The sequence below is a fragment of the Giraffa tippelskirchi genome, chromosome 3, assembly GCF_054371585.1.
Source record: "Giraffa tippelskirchi isolate mGirTip1 chromosome 3, T2T-mGirTip1v1.2.pri, whole genome shotgun sequence".
Lineage (NCBI taxonomy): Eukaryota > Metazoa > Chordata > Mammalia > Artiodactyla > Giraffidae > Giraffa > Giraffa tippelskirchi.
Genome location: NC_137277.1, coordinates 156,257,612 through 156,270,372, shown reverse-complemented (window position 1 = coordinate 156,270,372; position 12,761 = coordinate 156,257,612). Strand labels below are relative to the sequence as shown.

Here is a 12,761-nt window from a genome sequence, read left to right as displayed (position 1 = left end):
GATGAAAGTGAAAGAGGAGAGTGAAAAAGTTGGCTTAAAACTCAACATTCAGAAAACTACAATCATGGCATCTGGTCCCATCACTTCATGGAAGAAAGATGGGGAAACAATGGAAACAGTGACAGACTTTATTTTGGGGGTGCTCCAAAACCAGTGTAGACAGTGACTGCAGCCATGAAATTAAAAGACGCTTACTCCTTGGAAGGAAAGTTATGACCAACCTAGACAGCATATTGAAAAGCAGAGACATTACTTTGCCAACAAGGGTCCGTCTAGTCTAAGCTATGGTTTTTCCAGTAGTCATGTATGGATGTGAGAGTTGGACTATAAAGAAAGCTGAGCACCAAAGAATTGATGCTTTTGAAGTGTGGTGTTGGAGAAGACTCTTGAGAGTCCCTTGGACTGCAAGGAGATCCAACCAGTCAGTCCTAAAGGAAATCAGTCCTAAATACTCATTGGAAGGACTGATGCTGAAGCTGAAACTTCAATACTTTGACCACCTGATGCAAAGAACTGACTTATTTGAAAAGACCCTGATGCTGGGAAAGATTGAAGGCAGGAGAAGGGGACAACAGAGGATGAAATGGTTGGATGGCATCACCAACTCGATGGACATGAGTTTGAGTAGGCTCCGGGAGTTGGTGATGGACAGGGAGGCCTGGTGTGCTGCAGTCCATGGGGTTGCAAAGAGTCAGACATGACTGAGTGGCTGAACTGAACTGATATTCTACATATAATGTCAACCTCTCTCGAAATATGTACAGCCAAATAGTAATAGTTTCATAAGTGACGAATGTTATTAGGTATTAAATGAAAACAAGATTTGTGTATTCAGATGCAGTGTGGAAATACTAATTAAAGTTACATGTGTGTTTTTACTGGCTGCTTAGAGTCTTCAGTAGCTTTTAAACACAGGGGAAACTCAGATGACTCTAGGGAGCAGAATTTGCCACACTTGTCTTTTAGGCAACCTCAGTACATCTTAGGGTCTGTTGTTCTAAGAAACACTCTTTGGAGAATAATACCATTTATTAATATTAGCTTATTATAAAACACTTAGAATAAAATTTGTTTTTTCTTGATACCTTGGTATTAAAAGTGTTATTTATATCATTGTTTGTTTTACGACATTTCAGCAATATTTTTTTTATAGACTTAAGGTTAAAAATACAGAATGCAGGTATATGATAGAAAAAATACCTCTTTTTGGCCTCAGGTTTGATTTTTTAGATTCTCGAAGTTCATGGCAGACCAAAAAGAAACAAAATTATTTATAAATTACTTTCATATCTCCTTAAAGGGAAATGTGAATTTCCTAATTTCTCCCTTAAAGGGAAAAATTTCAAAGTCTTTTCAATTTAACTTCAGGAAATCCAAAATTACTTGATGACATCGGTTATTTAATAAACCTGCTCACTTGTTTATTAAACTTGTTTTTACCAGGCTTTCCTGGTAGCTCAGTCAGTAAAGAATCTGCCTGCAGTGCAGGAGACCTGAGTTCGATTCCTGATCGGGAAGATCCCCTGGAGAAGGAAATGGCAACCCACTTCAGCATTTTTGCCTGGTAAATCATATGGACAGAGGAGCCTGGCAGGCTACAGTCCATCAGGTCGCAAGAGTTGGACATGACCTAGTGACTAAACCGCCACCACTACTTACATGTTTTACTTTGTGCCTAACCTTCTTCCTCTCATCACACAGTCCTTTTGTGTCCAGAGACATTCATATTCTCCATGTACCATCCATGTACTCCACTGCCAGCATTGTATTTCAGCTTACCATTCCTGTATTTTCTTAATATAGCAGTCTTCCAGAATCATGATCTTGGGTTTTAGAAACCAAAGGGCCTTTGGGATTAATCCTTAGACAGATTGAAATCCAAAGAAATCGGTGTTTCCCCAAGGTAGGGCTTCTTAGCTTTGGAATCTTGAGAAACTTAGGACTTCCAGAGGTATTTAGAAAACTCCTAAATAAATTATATTCAGTATGGAGAGAACATTTATACTTTTCTTGGAGGGGTCTGTTACTCCCCAAAAGGAATGTGTGTACATGTGTGTGTTCTTGTTCAAAACTGTCTGGCAGTTGGCTGAGACAAGTGGAGAGGAAGATAACAAATAGTGCTAGTTCTTCCTGCTGCTTCATTTATACTGTTTTCTCCCTTCCTTCTACGTAGAGATAGTTGGTGCTACTGCATGAATAAGGAGCATTGCCTGTTTTGTGCCCAATTAAGTGTCTTACCCTCACACACAACATGCTTTCAGGCTAGTACTTAGTACTTAATACAAAGAACTTTGGCTTTCTGGTCAGAAAATGTATACCCTTTCTCTTTTGTAGCGATGAATAAGAAAAGGACTTCTTTTTTAAAAGTTACAAACCTTTTGATGATAAAAGGCAAAAACTCTTTCCGGTAATACCCTGGAGAAATACTGCTAGGAGTGGAACAGAATTATCCTGTTTTATGTCTTTATTTTTGCTTCAGTGACATTTCAATGACTTGTCTCTTCTAAAAATCGGTTGCTATTAATATCCACATAGCAAAACAAATAAGTGGAGCTGCAACGATGTGCTTCTGGGTTTGAGAGTTTCTGAAAACACATAAAATAACCATTATGATTGATAAATGCTGTCATTGCTTCATTTTGTCTTAATAATATAGCATCTAAAGCATGACGTTAAAAATCCTGGTTTAGTAGTTGTTTTAGTCTTTCTCCTTCTAACTTTGTTTTTAATTTTTATTGAAGTATAGCGTGTGTTAGTTGCTCAGTCATGTCCGACTCTTTGCGACCCCATGGACTACAGGCCCACCAGTCTCCCCTGTCCATGGAATTTTCCAGGTGAGGATATTGGAGTGGGTAGCCAGCCATTCCCTTCTCCAGAGGATCTTCCTGACCCAGGGATCAATCCTGGGTCTCCAGCATTGCAGGCAGATTCTTATCATCTGAGCCACCAGGGAAGTGCTTATTGAAGTATACTTGATTTTATATACATATGGGCTTCCCAGGTGGCTCAGTGGTAAAGAATCTGCCTGCTAAGCAGGAGATACAGGTTCAATCTCTGGATCAGAAAGATCCCCTGGAGAAGGAAATGGCAACCCACTCCAGTATTCTTACCTGAGAAATCCCATGGACAGAGGAACCTGTCCATGTAGTCCCTGGTGGGCTACAGTCTGTGGGGTTACAAAAGAGTCAGACATGACTTAGTGATTAAACAATTATATATAAATGTATATATATTATATATATATATATATATATATGAGCTCCTTGTGCTACATAGTATATCCTTGTTGATTGTCTATTTTATCTATAGTAGTGTTTATATTTTAACCCCAAACTCCTAATTAATTCCTCCCCTGACTCTTTCCCCTTTGGTCCATATGTTTGTTAACTGTGTTTGTAAGCCTGTTTCTGTTTTGTAAATAAATTTGTTTATATCATTTTTTTAGATTCCACATATAAGGGATATCTTGTAATATTTGTCTTTCTCTGCCCAACTTACTTCATTTAGTATTGTAATCTCTAGGTCCATCCATGTTGCTGCAGATGGCATTATTTCATTCTTTTTATGGCTGAGTAATATTCCATTGTGTATATGTACTACATCTTCTTTATCCATTCATCTATGCCTGGACTCTGGGGTGGCTTCCATGTCTTGGCTATTGGAAATAGTGCTCTATGAACACTGTGTTAGATACATGCAACTAATGAGTTTTAATGAATTGAATTCAAATCCATAAAAAAATGAGGTACTTTTTCTAAAGTACTTCCTAAGTACTCATTATAATGAGATGCACTGACCAATACTTTATTTTCAAGTATTTGAAAATAAGTGCTTGCCATCTACTTTGAACAACCAAATGTTTGGTTGCAAAATAATTGATATGGTAATTATATATCGCCACCTAGTGGTTCCTTGTGGGAGCCACCGCGCTTTCCTGGTGGCTCAAACAATAAGGAATCTGCTGGCAATGTGGGAGACCTGAGTTGGATCCCTGGGTTGCGAAGGTCCCCTGGAGAAGGGCATGGCAAAACACTCCAGTATTCTTGCCTGGAGAATCCCCACGGACAGAGGAGCCTGGTGGGCTTCGGTCCATGGGGTCACAAAGAGTCAGACACGACTGAGAGACTGAGCACACACCTAGTGGTGATGCAGGTCATGACAACGGCAAATAAAAGAATGGTATTTTCTAATTCACTGGTTCAAACACATTTAGATGAGAACATCATTGGAGTTAATGCAATACATAGTAATTGTTTTTAGTAACTTTCATAGAGCAGAAATCATAGGGACCTAACAGAAGCAGAAGATATTAAGAAGAGGTGGCAAGAATACACAGAAGAATTGTACAAAAAAGTTCTTCATGACCCAGACAATCACGATGGTGTGATCACTCACCTAGAGCCAGACATCCCAGAAGGTGAAGTCAAGTGGGCCTTAGAAAGCATCACTACGAACAAAGCTAGTGGAGGTGATGGAGTTCCAGTTGAGCTATTTCAAATCCTAAAAGATGACGCTGTGAAAGTGCTGCACTCAACATGCCAGCAAATATGGAAAACTCAGCAGTGGCCACAGGACTGGAAAAGGTCAGTTTTCATTCCAATCCCAAAGAAAGGCAATGCCAAAGAATGCTCAAACTACCGCACAGTTGTACTCATCTCACACACTAGTAAAGTAATGCTTAAAATTCTCCAAGCCAGGCTTCAGCAATACGTGAACCGTGAACTTCCAGGTGTTCAAGCCAGTTTTAGAAAAGGCAGAGGAACCAGAGATCAAATTGGCAACATCCAATGGATAATCGAAAAAGCAAGAAAGTACCAGAAAAACATCTATTTCTGCTTTATTGACTATGCCAAAGCCTTTGACTGTGTGGATCACAATAAACTGTGGAAAATTCTGAAAGAGATGGCAATACCAGACCACCTGACCTGCCTCTTGAGAAACTGGTATGCAGGACAGGAAGCAACAATTAGAATTGGACATGGAACAACAGACTGGTTCCAAATAGGAAAAGGAGTATATCAAGGCTGTATAGTGTCACCCTGCTTATTTAACTTATATGCAGAGTACATCATGAGAAACACTGGGCTGGAGGAAGCACAAGCTGGAATCAAGATTGCCGGGAGAAATATCAATAACCTCAGATATGCAGATGACACCACCCTTATGGCAGAAAGTGAAGAAGAACTAAAGAGCCTCTTGATGAAAGTGAAAGTGGAGAGTGAAAAATTTGGCTTAAACATTCAGAAAACTAAGATCATGGCATCTAGTCCCATCACTTCATGGCAGATAGATGGGGAAACAATGGAAACAGTGGCTGACTTTATTTTTCTGGGCTCCAAAATCACTGCAGATTGTGACTGCAGCCATGAAATTAAAAGACGCTTACTCCTTGGAAGGAAATTTATGACCAGCCTAGATAGCATATTAAAAAGCAGAGACATTACTTTGCCAACAAAGGTCCGTCTAGTCAAGGCTATGGTTTTTCCAGTGGTCATGTATGGATATGAGAGTTGGACTATAAAGAAAGCTGAGTGCTGAAGAATTGATGGTTTTGAACTGTGGTGTTGGAGAAGACTCTTTGAGAGTCCCTTGGACTGCAAGGAGATCCAACCAGTCCATCCTAAAGGAGATCAGTCCTGGGTGTTCATTGAAAGGACTGATGTTGAAGCTGAAACTCAGTACTTTGGCCACGTGATGCGAAGAGCTGACTCATTGGAAAAGACCCTGATGCTGGGAAAAATTGAGGGCAGGAGGAGAAGGGGACGACAGAGGATGAGATAGCTGGATGGCATCACTGACTCAATGGACATGGGTTTGGGTGGACTCCGGCAGTTGGTGATGGACAGGGAGGCCTGGCCTGCTGCAGTTCATGGGGTCGCAAAGAGTCGGACACGACTGAGCAACTCAACTGAACTGAACTGTTAGAGCAGTGTTTATTTAAAAAATTGCTAGTCATTTCGCTCTTTGAATAGTTCTTTCAATAATACCCTTTACAAAAATCAAAGTGCTTTTCTATCTAAATTCTATACAGTTTGATGCATTTGTATTAATACTTTATAGTAAATTCTCATGAAAACTCTGGGGTATTTATTCTGTTTACAACAGTTGAGTTTGTATCTGGTTAACAGATTTTATTAAGTTCTCAACATTACTGAGCTTCCAGTTTTGTTGTGAGAAAAAAAATAATTTTTCTTAATAAATGTTTTTAAATTATTTAAAAATATTAGAGATTTGTGGGGATGAGGGAGGGTATTAAAGTAGAAGAAAGCCACCCTGTGGTTATAGAGCAGATAACAGATTAACCCTGTTGGCATTGGAGGGGAAAAAAATCAAGCAAGGTATTACGAGAAAATTGAAAGCTACCTCTGACCACTGTGTCTCCCTATTACTAATAACCACTATTCCACTGAGAGTTTAATTCCTGTGTTTGTAATAGAAAAGAAATGCATGAGCCAGCATTTGCATGTTTAACCAGTTTGATTGAGATGACTCCATTTGTTGAGATATAAATATGGAAACATTTAACTTTGTCAGTAACTGCAACCAGTCAAGCTCTTTCAAGCCTCTCTTTCCTATAGGGGAGTAGGTTCCCTTAAGGATGCTTTCCCTAACTTTTTCTCAGTTATTGTTTCATAACTGTCAGCCCTTTTTACTCACTAAAATCATCTCATTCCTCTGGATGTGCCACAGTTCACTTATCCACATCACCTACTGACGGACAACTTGGTTGATTCTGAGTTTTGGTAATTATGAATAAAGCTGCTGTAAACAAAAACAAAAAAAAATCAATTCACTCTGCTTATTAAAGTGTGTCTTCTTCAATTTTGATCCTAAGAGTTCCCCTCCCACCACAGGCTTGTGGAAGTGGTCGGGGAGGGTTCGGGAGAGGAGGCTTGTTTTCTCTTTCACAAGTACCTTCCCTTCAGAGCTAGGACTCTCTACCTACTGATGTGTAGCCTGGTGGTAGCAATTGTTAGCTTCTCATTTTCCTGTTTGTTTTTGTTGTTGTAGATATTGGCAGCCTCCAGAAATTAGAGGTAGGGGGCTGTGCACCCTCTCAACTATAACCTTTGTTTCACCACTGAGTAAATGCAGGCACAAGCAGTTAAGCAAACTCTACATTTATGAGGAAGAAGACACACATGCACAGTTAGTCCCCTGCCCTGTTCTTGTGGTTCAGGTAAAGCCACATCCTCCCCTGATCCTTCCTGGATCTTACTCATCAAACGGCTGCTAGAGCCTGTACCATTTCCCAAACATCCACCCATCTTCACCACTCACTGCACCAATATTTCGTAACATTCTTTACTCCCCATGTTATCAAATCCTCTAGTGTATATTTTGATAAAGTTGTTTGAAGTGCCAGGTATCTCTGAATGTTGATTCCTTACTAGAATACTTCAGCTCACTCACTCACTTGTGTCCGACTCCTTGTGAGCCCGTGGACTGCAGCGCGCCAGGCTTCCCTGTCCATCACCAGCTCCCGGAGCTCACTCAAACTCATGTCCATCGAGTCGGTGATGCCATCCAACCATCTCATCCTCTGTCATCCCCTTCTCCTCCCACCTTCAGTATTTCCCAAGATCAGGGTCTTTTCCAATGAGTCAGCTCTTTGCATCAGGTCACCAAAATATTGGAGCTTCAGCATCAGTCCTTCCAGTGAATATTCAGGACTGATTTCCTTTAGGATGGACTGGTTGGATCTCCTTGCAGTCCAAGGGACTCTCAAGTCTTCTCCCACACCACAGTTCAAATGCATCAAATTTTTTGGCGCTCAGCTTTCTTTATAGAATACTTAAGATATAACCAATCACTCCAAGGGTATGATGTTTTGGTTACTTCAAATGCTTATTAAACATTTTTAGTATGTAGACTAAAGTTAGATAATATACGTATGCAGTATAATATACATTATACTTCACTACTTTAAAAATAAATGTTTAAATTGGAAGGCATCATTCATCTTATAGTTGAGAAATTTAAAGTATAATGATTAAATAACATGTTTAGTATCATAAGCTACCTGATGACAAGACCATTTTTTTTTGGTAAGACTAATGTCCTCTTATTACTCCTCTTTTCCAGAAGTCCCCTGACTCTCTTCCTCATGCTTTTTTAGTATACTAAAATCATTTTGTCAAGTTTCATCAAAACCTAAATCATTTTAATAATTAAAATAGTCTCACGTTGAATTTGTAGGATAATTTAGGGATAATTGAGATGTGCTTTCAAAATTTCATGTAATAAAAAATGTAAAACAGCAATGGCATTTTCCCTAGCTATCATATTTCCTGCCCCCCACCAAAAGGGAAAAAGAAAAAAAAAGTTCATGCTCAGAGTTCAGACTACAAGTATAGTTGCTTCTCTGAGCTTTTATCCCTCTGTGAACTCCACCTGCTTTCTGTTTCCCTGGGACTTCCTTTTTTGATTCTCTGGAAAGAAATGAGGCTTCGGTTACCCTACTCAGCCACACATTTCCCACGATTGTGCCTGCACCTGGGGGGTCAGGTGATGGGGAGGCTGGAAAGAGAAGTGAGGCGAAGGGCCTCCTGCGCCCTCAACACTCCTGGGACTACAACCTCTCCAATCTGTGTGGACAGGTCCCTCTCTCAGAGTTTTGGCCCCTGTGGGCTCCAGTTGCCTTCACTTCTGCTGCCAGCATGAGATTGCTTGTAGCCTGGGGAGTGAACAGAAAAATGAAGTGTTTTACCACTCTCTGCTATTAAGAGTTCTCTTTCCTCTTCTTTTCTGAGACAGAACTGAAGGGCTTCTTCCAGGACTCTCTCAGCCCACCGATGCCCACTTCCAGGCTTCAGGCAGCACTGAGTTCAGGCCAGGGAAATACCAGAGGGGAAAATGTGGTAAACTCATCACTGGTTTAGCAGTACTTCAAATTCTGGTCATCCGCATTCTGCCGGCTACTGTTTACTTTTCACGGTTTTCAAATAGCTTCACACATTCTCTGTAGGTTCTGGACCTACATGTGCTGTCAGAGGCAGAATGGCATATGCTTACTCCATCTCACCTGGGACCAGAACCAAAAATAACTTTTTTGGGGGGGAAGCTGAACTGAGTCTGTCAATAGGGAACTAATAAATTATAATCATTCAGTGGAATACTGTGGAGATTACTCTGTGTGTGCTGATCAGGAATGATTGTCAAGATGAATTGTTAAGTAGCAGAGTCACAAAACATTTGGGGAAATATGTTTATAAATAAGTTTATGTATTCTTATCTGTGCATAAAATAATTCTCAGAATATACAAGAAATTGGTAATCATGGTTATTTCTGGAAGGAAGGACTAGATGCTGGGAGACCGAGGAAACGGGGAGCCTGACTGATCCCTTTGTGCTGTTTGTATGTGTGACTGATAGTGGTAGATCAGGCTGCTGTACAGGCACTTCAGCCAGGCCAGGTGACACATTGCAGAATTAAACCAGGAAAGCCGATAACTGGGGTGCAGCAGGCATTTCATTTTATGGAAATGGATGGCCCTTTGAGTGTTGACTTTTGTCATTTCCTCAGACTGAATGTTATAATAGCCAGTAGTTCTTGGCTTCTCGGACGCCAGCTGCTGGTCTCCAGGTATACTGCCGTGAGGGGCTAGGGAAACGGTAGGTGGTCCCAGCCATAATTATGTGTTCCTCCATTCTTTGAATTTCTTGTTTGTCAGTTCCCTTGTGAACTGAAGAAAAGAAATGTAGTTGATGGTTAATCACTGACCCCTGATTACCCATTTATGGTCTGGCCCAGCCTACTTAATATTTAGAGTATACTAATATAAGTTATATGTGAATATATTTAAATATTATATTTTATGTAAATATATTTAAAATTATATTTTACATATTTAATATAAATAATAATCCCACATATGTATATATATATATAACTCTCTATATATATTTGTATGTGTGTGTTTTAATTGTACCATTTTTAAGTATCTATCTCTACCCGATCCCTTTCACATTATCTTAGGCATGTACTTTTATTCCCAGGCTAATTCACTTAAATAAGATTCATCCCCATGCTCCAAGTGAAATGCTCTATGGACGAATGGGCTACATCAGTGCTCTTCTGTTTGTGAATAAGAATTTTGGAGAGGAAAAGATTCCTCAGAGCCATATTCAGCAGGTACCATGTTTTTGTGCTTTCTGGCGTCTTTTTAGGATCCCGCTTCCTGTCTGCCTAAACTGTTGGTTTTCTTTCCCTCATCGGCACATCCCAGGTAGCTGGCCAGGAAGGTGTATCTTGACTTCTGAAGGTCAGGCATGATCCCAGCACCACCAGCTTCACTCGGGGTGCTGTGGGAAACTGAAGGGAGTGACTCAGAGTAAGTCCAGCTGCTCCATTTGAGAGTTCAGGGGCATTCAGAGGAAGATAAGGGTCAGAGTTGACCTTGGCAGAATAATCCCATGTGCTTCTCTGAGTACAGAGTCAAACTGTGCCCATTCATGGCCATAAGGTGATATCTAACTTGCTGTGTTCCCCAGTACCTGTTAGCAAAAATCCTTCGTCTCCATTCTAATTCTTTCCTTATTCTGTTGGGTTTCTCTCTGTAGATTTGTGAAACAGTCTTAACTTCTGGAGAAGACCTAGCTAGAAAGAGAAGGTTCACAGGAAAGACTCCACTGATGTATGAATGGTACCAAGAATATTATGTGGGGGCTGCTCATGGCCTGGCAGGAATTTATTACTACCTGATGCAGGTAAGAGGTGGTGATGATGAAACTAGAATGTGGTTCCTACTGTACTATCTAGGGTGAGAAGACAAGTGCTCCAGCTCAGTTTTTTCATTCTGTCAACTGCTACATCACTCTCCTGGTCATTACCTGGCCTAGATAAACACGAGTAGTGACTGCCAAGGGCTTCCGTGGTGCCTCAATGGTAAAGAACCTGCCTGCCAGTGCAGGAGACCCAGGTTTGATCCCTGGGTCAGGAAGATCCCCTGGAGAAGGAAATCAGAACCCACTGTAGTATTCTTGCCTGGGGAATCCCATGGACAGAGGAGCCTGGCGGGCTACAGTTCATGGGGTTGCAAAGAGTCAGATACAATGCAATGACTAAACAACAACAGTGCTTGCCAAAGTGTATTTGAAGTGTATTAACGTAAAAGGCACTGTGCTTTGAGATGATGTTTGATTTGTAGGTGACCACACTTGCCCACCTCACGCCACTTGTGCAGAGTAAGTGTTTTGACCTGTTGTTCTATATGAAGTGCCCTCTGCTCTGCTCTTTCAGCAGATGCCTTGAATTAATACTGCTCCTCATTAGAAGGCACAACCCATGGAAAGAAGTTCCAGAAATAAGAACAAAATCACTAGAAAACAAGGAAGGATCTGCTGCCTAAAGCACAGTTAGAGAGCAAAACTAAGGAGCCTTTTCAATGGATTTTGTGTAATTTACCTGAAAAATAGCTAAATAGTCCATGTTCCAGGGTTTTTGTGGTAACTCAAGTGGTAAAGAATCTGCCTGCAATGTGGGAGACCCTGGTTCGATTCCTGGGCCGGGAAGATCCCCTGGAGAAGGGATAGGCTACCCACTCCAGTATTCTTGGGCTTCCCTGGTGGCTCAGACGGTAAAGAATCTTCCTACAGTGTGGGAGACCTGGGTTGGATCCCTGGTTTGGGAAGATCCCATGGAGGAGGGCATGGAAACCCACTCTAGTATTCTTGCCTGGAGAATCCCCATGGACAGAGGAGCCTGGCGGGCTGTAGTCCAAGGGGTCGCAAAGAGTTGGACGTGACTGAGCGACTAAGCACAGCACATGCCATGTTAACAGTTCTTTGATGCTAATACTGTTGGGGGGGCATCAGCCAAAGCCAGATAGACCAAGGGCAAATAGAACATTACAGCAAGCATAACCTGGAAGGGGAGATCAGAAGAGGGCTCCTCATGAGAGCATCATTTCCAGGGGGTTGTCTAACTGCTGAAGGAGAAATCGGCACTTGTGCTTAAGAATAAGAATTCATGGCAAAAGAATACTGATTTTTAACGATGGTAAAGGTGCCCCCCCCCTCAATTTCCCAAACTACAGTGTAGCATAACGAAAAATGTTTCATTAATACATACAACAAGAGAGCTTGGGTATAAATGCCCAAAGCTGGTGGAGCAGCTGTAATAATGCCAAATCAACCTCACATCTGTCATTTCCCTGTAACTAAACAAGAACAGCAGAGCTGAAAAATAAAACATTATTGCTTTTGAATGCATAACCATACTTGGAGTGTTACTGGCAGTAAGAGACCAACGGTGATGTTCTGCACTTCTCAAGTCAGAGTTTTATAATTAGGGGTTTTATTTTTCTGGCACACTTCCCTCACTGACTCTCTTATTTCCAGAAGTAAATACAGATTTTTGAAAGTTTTCAGGAAAGAAGAACAACCTTGACGTGCCAAGGTGAGTTAGAGTCATACGTGTCAGTGACTGGATGACCTCATGACCTTTCTTCGAAGCAGATCATCAGGAGGTGTCTTACCCTCTGCTTCTATGTGTTTGGTTATAATAAGAAATCTGGAAACCTAAGTATTGCATTTTCCATTTGCACATTATTATCTATTTGAAATGATTTAATTTTTAATCCTCAAAGTCCATTCTGATAGGTGCATAAGTATCAACATAAAAACGTAGTTTCTAGGCCATTTTGAGAACTTCTGCAAGTTTGAGGAGAATCCAGTCATTCAGCTCTCACATTTTAAACTGTGCTTGAACAATAGTCTTTGCGTAAAGTGGAATCTAAGTGTGTCTACAGGACTCAGTG

The 12,761-nt window shown here is 40.9% G+C and overlaps 1 protein-coding gene across 7 annotated transcripts in view; it reads left to right on the top strand.

The window, feature by feature from the left end:
* LANCL1 (LanC like glutathione S-transferase 1) overlaps positions 1 to 12,761 on the top strand; it is a 54,239-nt gene that overhangs the window by 25,090 nt on the left and 16,388 nt on the right. For all 7 annotated transcript variants that reach the window (XR_014080240.1, XR_014080241.1, XR_014080239.1 and 4 more), the window contains exons 5-6: positions 10,000 to 10,135; positions 10,564 to 10,710. Coding sequence is in view for 3 of the 7 variants with exons in the window: in XM_081582735.1 (XP_081438861.1) it covers positions 10,000 to 10,135; positions 10,564 to 10,710 (283 nt within the window). In the remaining 4 variants the exon portion in view is untranslated. The remainder of the gene's footprint in view (positions 1 to 9,999; positions 10,136 to 10,563; positions 10,711 to 12,761) is intronic.